The sequence below is a fragment of the Alosa sapidissima genome, chromosome 4, assembly GCF_018492685.1.
Source record: "Alosa sapidissima isolate fAloSap1 chromosome 4, fAloSap1.pri, whole genome shotgun sequence".
NCBI lineage: Eukaryota > Metazoa > Chordata > Actinopteri > Clupeiformes > Clupeidae > Alosa > Alosa sapidissima.
Window position 1 is genome coordinate 30,238,711 of NC_055960.1, and position 13,583 is coordinate 30,252,293.

The window sequence follows — 13,583 nt, forward strand, 5'->3', positions numbered from 1 at the left end:
ATGACCCAATGATACCACGCCGTGTGCAGAAGACCAGTGATGACCCAATGATACCACGCCGTGTGCAGAAGACCTGTGATGACCCAATGATATCACGCCGTGTGCAGAAGACCTGTGATGACCCAATGATATCACGCCGTGTGCAGAAGACCTGTGATGACCCAATGATATCACGCCGTGTGCAGAAGACCTGTGATGACCCAATGATATCACGCCGTGTGCAGATTGTGTCGCGTTCAAGCTTGGCCCCCGCGGCATCATTCAGGCACCATATCATTTGGACCATATAGCTGCTGGGCATATCTTGCCAAAAGCCAAATATCAAGCTGCCTGGACTCCACGGGCATTCATTTCTGTCTTTGCCATTCTATAAGCAAGACATGACTGAGCGGCAAAAAATGCTAATGCGGATAGGCCTGCAGTCCTGAATTGTAAGGACTGACTTGTCGGAATTGTTGATTTTCTCAGTATTGACACTGTTAAAATCATGATGTTGAGAGATATCTCTGATGCCAAGTCCTCTTCAATACAGGTATAAGCTGTGGGTAGATACTTGCTCTGACATCTTTGGAGGTCTGGATATCTGTGCAGTAAAAGCCATACATGGAAAAGATGGGAAGGACTACATCACTGAGGTGAGCACAATCAGTTCACCATCACAAATGAATTAAGTGTTACATCAAAATGACGGTAACACTACAGTCATGTTAAAGGACGGCTGTTTGTTTTTTCATTCTCTTTCCTCCTCCATTTTTTGAGTTTTTGGTAGACATGACGCTGCTTCTACAATCCCATTGCCATCAGAGGAAAAGAGATATTTTAAAATGATGACTAAATAACAGGAAGGTTTAATTCCGTTTCAAATTACAGCTATATTTTAGTACATGTTGCGAGCATCCATGAACACACCACAAGTGTGTGGTCACACAGTCCACTCAAATCCAACATGGAAAAGGAAGGGCCAGTGAACCACAGTGACTGTGGATGATGCACTCAGCATGTCTCATCGGGTAATGGGTGTTTTTATGAGTGTGCCCACAATGACACATGCCAGGTTTGCTGATTCCTGTTCATTAAGAGTTGGGTCATTCCACGTCGATTCAACCAGGGCCCACGCACTTAGGTCTCAAAAAATTCAGAAAAAATTACCAGGTGTACCTATGTTACCCAGGAGACACACTGTAAAATTACTTTTATGTAAGATTAATACTTTCCAAGATACAGCCAGTTTTGCAGGGGGAGGGGGGTGTCGATTTTGTTCGGCCTCTTTTTTTTGTCAAAGTTCACAAGCCCAAAGCACAAGAACTAAACCATGTAAGAGGCTCAAATGTTGCATGCTGGTACATGGATCTTACATAAAAGTCATTTTACAGTGTGTCTCCTGGATAACATAGGTACCCAGTTATGGATATCTTTGTAAGATATGGTAGCTATCGTGGGGACGGACATATTATTATTTTAGTTCTAACTCAATATTTCATCAGTGAATGTTCAGAATAGGAACACCTCATGTGTTGGCAAGCTGAAAACCTGGATATATGGTATTTGTATAGGAGAATGAAGAAATGATGGCTTTACTTTTTTCTTCATTCCAACCATTTAGACTCTTCTCCATCAGGAGCGATTACTGTATTTCAGGAGGAAGAAAGAAGCAATTCGGGACTTTACAATCTACATACAATTTTTGCCAAAGTGTGAAATTTCATTTTACATCATTGAAATGTCCTTATTGTATAAAAACCTCTCTCATCGCAGTTGACATGCTCTTTGGTGCCTGTTCAAGACCACAGGCCACTAGCCAGCATCCTGAAATGATTGTAAAGGCTTCAGCCCTCTGATGGAGATTAGTTGAAAAAGTCAAAATACAGAAACATGTCTTTTCTGTCTTCGTTGCACCAATCATGTCATCATGTCATAGAGATGGAAAAAGATCAGACAGAGGATTGTCCAAATATGGGGATGATTACACAGGGATAAGATGTCTATCTGAAATGTTGTCCTATGACCACAGTGATGCTACATTTTCCAGAAGTGGTGGCTTTGATTAAGGAGGATGTTTGTTGTGGACTTAGTCTTGCATTTATACATGACAACACAAACCAGTGATGATACATTCAACTCAGTGGTAGAGTTGAGACACACCTTGATGCCATGTGCATTATATTAGGGATTTGATTGTTGTTATTTGATTGTTATAAGTTGCATCCTACATAGTGGTATGTTGGTCTTAAGGAGGCACATAACCATTAATTTGGGGTGTAGCTCCACTTAGTGAAAGTTGTAAATGCAAAAATCAGGCACTTCAATCATCAATATGTATGATGAGGAGGTGTGAACTGCACACAATTTATCATAGGATCCCTACAACCTGCTAAGAAATTCGGCCCATAGGGGGCGCTGCAATCAACACATCTCACTGTCTCAAGATTGCATGTGCCATATTGGTGGGGCTGCCACACGAGACAGTGTGGGTTTTGGAACCCTTATTTGAGAAATTGTTTCATTTATTCTGAAATTGCCTGTATGAAAAGCATGTAATAGTGGGTCAGGCATACTCTTACCAGATAAAACAAACATGGCTGCCACAGAGGGAAGTGGTTGTGCCCCTACTCTGGCCCAGCTGAATCCCTTTTTGGTTGCCACCATGACAGAGGGCTTCCATCCTTTCGGATCTTCATCTGTGTCTGCCCCGCACATGCTGAAGTACTCTGTGGCTTACCCACACACCCTCCCACACTGAAGCCCATTCATTCTGCTGCTGGTAGATTGTCAACGTGAGAAAGCTTTTGATGAACATGCAGTCATAATTCTTTCCTTATGTCCTTATAAGGGCAGAGCTTGAATGAGGTGTTTTGCTCATTGTACTGTATGTCACATCTTCATCATCAATCTGCTTGCATATAGGACATCACTACTAATCAGAACATACAGTATGTGAAATGTGCCATGATCAATTGACTACCCCATTAATGTTATAGTCCTGCAGTAATAGACTCTAAGAAAGAGAAACAGTATTTCTGGTGTTGTGAGGATAGTGAAATAGAAACCATTCTTATTCTCTGTACCTTCTTATGGTCTGTACCAAGTTTTGCCTCCTTTCCAGAAACTGCCTTGAAATCACATGGCCACTCTACAGTATGTTGCCATGGCAGCACCGATGAGCATTTTTTATTGTTTTCACAATACCCAGACTGCCACTGAAGCCTCTAACAAAGGAAATCCATGGTGTACATATTTCCGCTATGGGTATACTACTAGAATGATATCAGATTCACTTCATCCAATCTGATTTGTTTAAAACATCTGACCGTGCAGTATGAGGAGCAGGGGCGCCGCTGGGGTTGGGGGGGCGGGGGGGGGGGGGGGGGGTATTAGGACGATTCTAAGGGCCCGACACTGACAGGGGGCCCCCAGAGAGCCCCCCCCAATAATACTATAGATTATCGGGGGGCCCAGAATTGTTGTCTGTCCTAAGGCCCAAATTATCTAGCAGCGCCCCTGATGAGTTCAGAGTTCAGTACAGTGAGATGTATTCATCACATACACAGTTATGTCAGTATATAACAAGCAGTGAAAAGCCAAGTGTGAGCCAAGAGGAGTGACATGACTTCAATTTGTGGGTTTGGTAAGTTCCACTGACTGTAACTTTTCGCTGTGATCTCTAGTTTGGGACATAAACTACTTGCTGATCCAGTAATTTTCAACATACTTTGTGTCAACACATATTTGCTGTTCCCCTAGTCTAATTCTTTATTAGTCAAAGACTGACACCTGACTCAGAGAGGCTACTCTTATAATCTGCCTCTCTTATCAGCTACAGTTGTTGACCCAGTCCTCCGAGCAGTTACCACATGCTGATCTCCACTTCATCAGGAGTGAGGTTTCTGTTCATCATTGCTGTCTAGGTGGTTGGATCCTCTATGCCTCTGATTGGAGAGCACCAAGGTGAAGACCGGCAACTCATTGCTGATGTTGTTTTAGCCAAGATGAACCAGGCAGGGAGCCGAGCCCCCGCACGCCCTCCTCAAAGGCCCATCCCCCCAGCCCAGCCCCCAGAGGTAATCACCCCCTTCTGCAATCTGTAGGTTCGCTTAATGGTGCATCATGGGAGATCAGTAGAAATGGATTTCTTGGATATCCTTTGCTTCAGGCGCCCTCTGGTGTTTATGTTCAACCCCTCCAATTCACTGACACTTAGCATATGTGCTATCAGGATTTATTTTTGCTTACTTTAAGTTAAGGTCGGTAAGTACGAATTTATGATTGATTTTAAAGACATTTTAGTATGATGAACCTGAACTTCAAGTTCACGCATGACCTTTACATGAATAATGCCTGCAAAAGACTCCAACCTGGGCCTCATATTTCTGGAGGATTTTGTAGCATTAAAATTAAATGAATGCAAATGCTTATACTAAAAAATTTCTTTTTTGACACCTTTGGACCTACAACTAGTATTTTTCTTCATAATTCCTGTTTCCAGGCTGTAGCCAGTCTGTTTGATTCTGCTCTCTGGCCTTCCTCTCTTGAGCTCATGAACTCAGCTCTAATCTGCTCTAATCTGCTCTCTGCTCCGAGTGCTTTGATGTTGGGCTGACTTGTCGTCTCTGCCTTCTCACAGGGAGCCCCAGCAAAGGAGACTGTGACGGAAACCGCCAAGATCCCTGGGCAGCGACCACCACCACAAGGTTGTTTACAGTACATTCTCGACTGTAATGGCGTTGCTGTAAAACCCAAACAAGTCCAGGCACAAGTCCAGACACAGTGAATTGAGCCTACAGTGACACCAGAGTAGTGGTGGCAGTTCAAGGAAGGAAGAGTTGCCTCAGATTTCACTGTCTAGATTACAGCACGGAAAGGTGTAGCTAGTGATGATTATAATTCTGCCAGGGCTGTTTAATACAGTGTTAGAATGTATTGTTAATTTGTGTTGTTTTGCTTGATTGTTTGCTTGTGATGGCTGCCTGCTTTGTTTTCTTTCTCAGTGTACACAGTGTACATCTCATTTTGCAGGGCTTTTGTCAGTGATATCATGCACTTGATAAACAACACAAAACTAACTGTGCCTACTCAAAGATCAGTGCTGCTGTCAATGTGCAGAATTGTGTGGGAATTGTGCAGTGTTTGTTTGGTGAATTAGTTCTTTTATCTTTTTCTTCAGATAGATAGATAGATAGATACTTTATTGATCCCCAGGGGAAATTCAAGGCCTTGCTTTCATGTTGTGTGCATGTGTGTGTCAGTTTGTGTATATGGGTGTTTGTAAGTGATGACAGTGATTTATTACTGATACAGATTTGTCTATTTTTGCATGAAATGTAACTGCTGAGGAAATGTACTTGAAAATATGTTTACAATTGGGATATATCTAACATTAGTTCATGATAATCACACACAGTGTTTGCCTAGTTATTCAAAACCAACAAAATCATCAGAATGACCTGTCTGGTTTCAGAGATCTTAAAAAAAGGTTTCTGCATTTTAAAACACAAACTATCTTCATAAACTATCCTGTTAGTGGAAGCCACTGCGTCAGCTTTTGTGCTTTGTTGTTTTATGCATTGCATATGCTGACACCGTGGCAAAGGCAAACGCACAATGTTTTAGAATCCATCCTGGGATTGAGGAGTCTCTTAATTGAATTCACATGTGCCTGAGATTCTTGCTAAATCTTCACATTGCCTTTACCGGTACCACCATTGCATTTGTTATTACAATTTAATGCTAGCGGTGATATCGGAGAGAATGTGTATTTGCCTTTTGCAGTAAACATGCAACAGTAACTCATGGAGCAGTGACAGAGGATAGGAGGGCAGGGTTATGTTCCATTTTTAACCAGGCTATGGGCAGTGACACATCTCTGCTTGTTTTTGAAGCGAACCTACAATGCTGGCTGAATGTTCTTCCAATCTTCTGTTTGATCTGTGTGCATGCAATTGGATGTAGGACACTTTGCATGGCATATCACCAAAGGAAAGAAACTTTGTGTGTCAAATTGAGATGGTTTTGTTGACATTTTCCAATGAATGTGCAATTTCTTGGAGAACAACAAAGTTTGTTTACATAACCTGAATATCTGTTGTTTGTGGATATACGTCAGTGATGTTTTCAGTGAGTTGTATTACTGTGTAAGTAAAAAGATCCCGAAGTTTGAGCCATTCCTATCCTATTACTGTTTAAGTGAAAAGATCCTGTTGAGCCATTCCTGCTGTTTATGGGCAATGTCTCATCTTATGTGCTATTTTAATCAACTTCAATCGAGTGGCATCTAATAACTAAATTAAGATGTCACTATTTACAGCTGCAGCTGTTTTCTTGGGATAAGACTTTAAATCCAGTACCAAGGTTTAGAATATTAAGGATCTCCTTCTTTTCCCTCCTCCTGGTGTGTCTGGCACCTCCTCTCCCCCCCCCCCCCCCCCCCCCCCAAGTTTATGAGCATTTTGGTTCATTCTATTTTTAAATGTCCATCATTTGATTAACCATTTGAAGTCTAAACAATATTACCAAAAGTTATTTACTAAGAGAATTATCTGTATAGTGTCAACACAAAACCAGTAGATGGCACTGTGTTTTTAAATATATCTTAGTCTTGCAGTCTTATCACTATATATATTATATATTATAAATATGATCATTTTTAAGGGGAAGACAAACAAGGGGAGTGCATGCACATCTACAAAGTTTAAAAAGGTGCTGGGTATAAGGCTTAACCAACAATTGAAAAATAAAAAGATACCCGCACACTGTTTCTATAAGCTGCCAGAGTGGTTTATTAACACAACGTTTCGACCAGAGGTCTTAGTCAGGTATCAAGAAGATGAGCGGGTGGGTGGTAGCCTAGAAATCTAGACGCGCTCCTAGCGGCCAGGGTTGGCTTGTGAGCTCCAGAAATCGAAACTCAATCAGGCCAATGAAATCGTGTATAGAGTCGTTAGGTGAGCTTAACATAATGATTGATGGCAGAGTTGCAACGGTTTGGCTTGAATTCCCTGCTACTTGAAAACAAATAAGATGGATGTTGCTGTTGGTGAACAGTGTGACACGAGTTAAGCTTTTATTAAGTTGGCAAACGTTTGAACTAGCCAACTAGCTCCGCTGGTGGGAAACGCATGGGACTCATAGTGCTGCCGCTGTCCTATTGCGTGCAGAGGAAATTTGAAAGACAACTGATTATCCCGCCCCTCGGACTAAGCACTGCGAACGGTGAGTGCCCAGACCCTACATTTTAATGTGGGTCTGGCTCGTCAGGCTAGGTGGGTGGAGATATATATAGACAAAGTAGTGGGTAATGCCCCATGTCCACCAATCAGTCTGTCCTATCCATTAATGCATCAGACAATTGTAAGCAAATGGCCTATGTGGCCTACATCAGCCCACCAAGTGTTACAGTTGCATCAGTTCAATCCTTTGTATAGGTCATTATACATCAGACTGAAAAACACACCCAATCCCTCACATCTGTACCCTGTAGCGGCACATTTCAAAGAAGCTGGGCACAATATCAGCACCCTTCCCTATATGGGCATTTAAAAAAGTGGAACGGCTACCTAGGGGTGGTGACCTTGAACGACTGCTTTTACAGCGTGAAACGTATGATATACATGCCCTCAATACCATGGCTCCATTTGGACTGAACGAGGAATTTGATACAAAACCCTTTTTATAAGTGTTTTTCAAAACGTTTATAATTATTTTCTAAAAATCTGTCGTGTGTGTGAGATTGACCACACTGCACAATTACTCTTCTTTCATCTGCCACAAGACATTGGAGACTTGGAAATATCAACTTTTCCCTTTTTTTCTTATGTTGCTTTTTTTCTTGAAATGTGCCGCTACAGGGTACAGATGTGAGGGATCGGGTGTGTTTTTCAGTCTGATGTATAATGACCTATACAAAGGATTGAACTGATGCAACTGTAACACTTGGTGGGCTGATGTAGGCCACATAGGCCATTTGCTTACAATTGTCTGATGCATTAATGGATAGGACAGAAATGGGGCATTACCCACTACTTTGTCTATATATCATATATCTCCACCCACCCGCTCATCTTCTTGACACCTGACGAAGACCTCTGGTCGAAACGTTGTGTTAATAAACCGCTCTGGGAGCTTATAGAAACAGTGTGCGGGTATCTTTTTATTTTTTATTTTTCATTTTAAAGGGGAACACAACATTTTCAATGCATATTTTTCAAGAATGAATAGCATATTTGTGAATTATGATTTTCACTTTGTTTGTGGGTCACAGGCAACCAAGGCATGTATAAAACATGGTACAGAGATTAATTTAAAGTGCACAAAAGCAAGATTCACAAAAGTGCAAAAGCAAGTTGCTTGAACACAAACCCAGTCGGCATGTGTACAACTCCCTCCACTTCATTCCATACATGTTTGCCTGAGCAGTAACTTTTGTTGTACTCCTTGTCTTTAAGATATCCAAGGAAGCATACCATGTGTTGACTTGCTTCCGTCTGTGGATATAATTGTTTTGTCTTTATCTCAAAGTTCTGACCTTCATTTTATTATATTTGGTTTCTTTGATTAGACTCGGGGGTTCGTTGTCGTCTGTAATGTGTGTAAATAAAATACTCAAACACCAGGTGCTTGATTTAAACATCAGTTTGTTTTCTCTACCCTATTTGCCTTTGTCGTAGAGATAGTGTGGTGAAGTGATGAGTCTCTCTTGTACTAAACCTAGGGGGGCCAGTGCAACCCCAAGAGTCGCAAACTCAGAGTAAGGAGTCTCCGTCAGAGCCAGCTCCCCGTGGGTCCTCCCCGGAACCAGCCCCACCCAAGCCGACTCCACCCCCACCCAAGCCGACTCCACCCCCCACCACTCAGCAGCCCAAACCCCAGCAGCCTAAACCCCAGGGGGCGCCCGCGCCCACACCTGCTCCAGGCAAGCCCACAGAGCTCCCTCCCAAACCGCAGTCCCCCAAGCCCCCTAAGCCAGTGCCTCCCGTTCGGAGAAACTCCAAACCTCAGCTCCAGCCAAAGCCCCAGACCCCACCTCCAGCCAAAGCCTTCCCAAAGCCAGCTCCACCTGAGGCCCAAAACCAGGCTGCAGCTCCCACTGCGGCGCCGGCTGATCCTGGCCCGGCGCAGGTCCAGTCCCCAGCTAAACCCCAGCCCCCGCCTAAGAACATACGGAAAGATGAGCCACTGACTGAAGCCCCCGCTGCCACCCCACCTGCCCCTGCGGCCGCCCCAGCAGATGCCCCAGAACCCTCTGCCGTACCCGCCGCTGCTCCAAGCCAGGAACAGCCCCCTGTTGAGGAGCAACCACAGCAGAAGTCAACTCATCCCCTACTAAAGTAAGAGCACTCAGCAGCATATCTTAAAGTCCATCATTATCATCTAATGCATGATGACTTACCAAAATATGTGCACTCTGTGTTGTTTCAGCAAATCTCAATCCCTGACCAATGCCTTCAGTGCCTTTGGTGACACGTTCCGCTCCAGCAACGAGGATGAAGCCAAGGCAGAGACCATTCGGAACCTGAGGAAATCTTTTGCCAGCCTGTTCTCAGACTAGTGGCTACATCTAAGCTTAACTGACCTATTTGTGTCCTGGTCCGAGATTCAGTCTATGTAAATGTATACGTTCTATCTTCCCTCCTACCTGGCTATATGTGTGAGTATGAATTTGAAATATGGAGAGTGTTTGTACAGTATCAGTTTGAGGTAAAAAAAAATATGTTTGTGTATGTGTTTATAAGTCCTATTGGTCTGAACATGGCTGTCTGTATAAGGAATGGAATGTTAATGTACTGTTGCATGGTTACAAAACATGGATGGCATCAGTGAGAGCAAAAGGAGGAGAGGTCATGTAGAGTTATCCTTCGTCCCTTGATGTTGTAGCCTTATTGTAACAGTGTGTTTTTCCAGACATGTAACTGTGACTTATTTTCCTTCCTTTGCCCACCCCACTCTTGCATATATCTATAGATCAATCTCATAGAATTCAGTATAGAAACATTAGTTCAATAATACCTCTCTTAAACAAGTGTCTTTTCAATAAAGCAATCTTTCCCAGTTCCAAGGTTCCTATACTGTACTTAGTACTGCAGAGCTGGAGTGTTTCTTCCCAGTTCTGACTCTTCAGAGAGATGCCCATGTTTTATCACCTGGCTTGGGATCAAGTTGCTTTTACCCATGAGTGCCATGTAAGAGGTAGTGCCCTTGCGTATTGTATCGTATTGTACGTGAGACATCTCAGGAGTTTTTTTTCTTTATTTTTGTAAATGTATTTATCTCTGCCTCCATACTGTTCATGTTGTGTTCTCTTTGTACACAATATCTGCTTTGCATGACTCGTTGAGGATTGTTTCTTTTCTGTACAGGTGTCAATAAAAGTGTGGCTCCACCATTCTATTTGTGTTTTAGCGTGCTGTGTGTTGGCATTGCGTAGCTACCCATGTGTGCCCATTATATTGTATGTCCTTGTACATCCATCAGCAGTAAGCTAAGCTGTTTCAGTGTTCCAAATTTCTGCCTGATGTCGTCTGCTCCTAGAGCTAAAGATTCACAGGCCACCATGAGCTTGATGCTCAATTCTTGGGTCAGTACACACATACAGCCAGTGATTATAAATAAAAGTATATATAGTATGACTGGTCATGTATGACTGAATTCTAAAACATATGTGAACTAAGAAACAAATCTATGTGTGTATATAATCAGCAGAGGGCACTGTGACGCACAGATTAGGAAATCCAGTTTGCCCTCTCAAAACCACGGCTTGGATCCCAATCAGATGACAGGTCCCAAAGGCTGTAGTCATACTTACATGCATTCAGTGTTTATACTGCAGTTCATGGAGTGTGCTGCATTGTGTTTTTTGCTGTTCATAAACCAATGACTCCGAGTTTTAAAAAAATAAACAAACTGCTGAGTTGATGCTGTCTTGAGCTGTCAAGAGATCTACTGCCGATGGGAGATGTCGAGATTTGTGAGGTACAAGGGATGAACTATGGGAACCCAGTAGAACTGACCATTCTAAACAGGCCCACACAGCCTCATGGCAAATGATCTATTTGTTTTGGTGTGCTTCCCATCCCTAGAAGCCCCTCCAGTTTTTTACAGCACAGCAGAAGAGAAGCCTCAAGTGTAAACCTTTACAGCCAGATAATTTTGTTCTGTGTTGGAAACAACTGAAAACAGAACAAAGTCACAATCAAAGATGGCTTTCAGAGATTCTTGCAGAATGTGAGAACGTCTACCACAAGTTTTTTTTGTGTGTGTGTGAGTATATATGTCTCTGTTTATGTGCCACCGCAGTTACCACACACTGGGTACAACTGTGACCCTTTACAACTGAAGGTGATTTCACATGAGAACAACCTGAGAGGATACCCACTGTATGGAAAAAAGCTGTAAGACTGACTGTTGACCCCTTAAAAGCATGTGTTTCTATAGACCACAATCAGAGGATAATCCTACAATTCATTGTTCATTTGAAAGATGTCGTTCTGTAGACATTTCGGAGGCAGAAGAAAGATCGTTCCTGATACAGTAGCCTAATTTATTGTCAACAGCATCTACGTAAGCAAAGATAATAAACATAGGCAGGGACTTACAGACTGGATGTCTCGGCCTATTATCACAACATTTACATATGGTTTATGATCAGTCAGAGAGGATTCCATATCACACTGAATTGCAAGGCCTAATGGCTAGGCTATATTGACCTGTCTTTAGATATTTAAATGAGTAAAAGTCACAAAAGTTTTAGTGGCTAATCCATACTTTTGAAAAATGCGTTGGCTTCAAAATGTGTTAAATATTCGTCCTCCGATACACACTGCACTGCTAATGTTTTGATATTAACCACGTAGGAAAATAATAGGCTACAAAAATATAAATAAAGGCCTACGTCTTGATGGGCTTCATTAGGCTATATCAAGCAACACTTAATGTTTTCTCATAAAGGTTATTAGGCTACATATTGTCTTTTGTCTCTATATGGCAAACACTAAAGGCAAACACTTTTTTAGATGAAAGAAGAATAATGAAGCAATTTTGCGCAGAAATAGCCTACCTATCACCAAATCTGTTACAGACCTGGGAAGTTTCTGCCGTCTTTTGCTTTTTTCTGATAACGTGACAACTAGTCTATACGGAGCGCTGGGCTGAGTTAGCACTTCGTAATCATATTTCACATGATATCAAACCCCATTCGCGCTTTTCCGCTCTGGTCATTCCATGTCATTCCCGTAGGTGTTCCAATGGGAGGGGAGTCACGGTAGCCTATACAAAATGTGTCTGCAGCATCACGGTGTTGGCTGTCACAATCACAGTTGCTCGCACTTCAGTTGCCTTTGAATTAAGGGGCAGTCACTTCTGTCACCAGATAAGTGCAATACACGGTTTTTGCACAATCATCTTCTAATCAGAAAATAAATAATCTGTCAGGAAAGGAATCAACTGTAACAAACGCCAGGAAGAGACAAAAGGAAGCGTAATCGAAAGGACTACTTCAGGTCAGTGTTTTTTAAAGGTTTTATTTGAAGGTGACCACAGTGAAGTGAGTTTATGTCACTGTGCAGAGCATTCATTTAGCTCCCATAGAACACAAAACTCCACCGAACTGCACTTGTGTTTTCTAACGAAGTACGCAGTTAAACATGCTTTATAGTTATTACAACAGACAAAATCCAGACGTCGTCTCAGGTACGTGCATGTCGTTAATGTAGCCGCATCATTGATGTTCAGTCAGAATATACAGTTAACCGAGTATGACTTTTGATTTTAACCAGAAATCAGACTACTTATACTTATACAATACTAAGATGCTTATTTTTGTCAAGTGTCATTTTAAAGCTGTTAACAGTCTGAAACTCTGCTAGCCTAGTCCCGACGACATGCGCCGCACTTTCATTTAGGCTTAAGTTTTAATGGTTATACTGTTGACTTGAAAATCACAGTCGGATGACTCAGCATTCTCTGAACTTGATCTGGTGCACCACTTCAAACAATTTCCTGAGATTCATAAAGCAAAATCAACACAGTTTCTTTATCACCAGTTATTTGTGTTTGCTTGTTAAAAGGAGAGCGCAGTGCTGCACACAACCTGTTAACCTATTAACCTGTTAACCTGTTAAAAGTTGATGCTAGACTATCATAATTTAGTTTTGTCCATTCAAAACCAAAATCACATCTCATTATTGTATCTGGACCTGTATCTACATCATTCTATAAATCAATATACTATGGTCTTGACTGGCAGATTAGGCTAATCGGTGAGTTCCAGTAGCAACGTTTTGACATCAACTGAGACTTGATCTAATTTTAGGAAAATATTACTTCTCTCTGACAAGTGGTCAGTAAAAGTTGTCAAAGAAAGCTTAAGTATCATAGCTAATATAACTGATATGTGTTTTGTTCAAACACTCTTCAAGTTTTGGAGTCAGCTGGGCAATTTTCTGCTCTGTCACAAAATCTTTCTATTTGGCATTTCCATAAATATCATCCTTATTTAGAAGGTCCATATATATATGTGTGTGTGTGTGTGTGTGTGTGTGTGTGTGTGTATGTGTGTGTGTGTGTGTGGAAAAGGGATTCCGCCAATCAAAATA

The 13,583-nt window shown here is 42.0% G+C and overlaps 2 protein-coding genes across 2 annotated transcripts in view; both read left to right on the forward strand.

Moving 5' to 3' along the window:
- Nucleotides 1-10,380, forward strand: part of syn2b (synapsin IIb) — an 82,559-nt gene extending 72,179 nt beyond the window's left edge. Inside the window, exons 9-13 of the mRNA XM_042088299.1 lie at nt 533-635; nt 3,906-4,058; nt 4,622-4,688; nt 8,705-9,320; nt 9,412-10,380. Of these exons, the coding sequence (XP_041944233.1) occupies nt 533-635; nt 3,906-4,058; nt 4,622-4,688; nt 8,705-9,320; nt 9,412-9,541 (1,069 nt within the window). The 3' untranslated portion in view covers nt 9,542-10,380. The remainder of the gene's footprint in view (nt 1-532; nt 636-3,905; nt 4,059-4,621; nt 4,689-8,704; nt 9,321-9,411) is intronic.
- Nucleotides 10,381-12,277: 1,897 nt separating this feature from the next.
- Nucleotides 12,278-13,583, forward strand: part of pparg (peroxisome proliferator-activated receptor gamma) — a 24,985-nt gene continuing 23,679 nt past the window's right edge. Inside the window, exon 1 of the mRNA XM_042089567.1 lies at nt 12,278-12,488. The gene's annotated coding sequence lies outside the window, so the exon portion shown is untranslated. The remainder of the gene's footprint in view (nt 12,489-13,583) is intronic.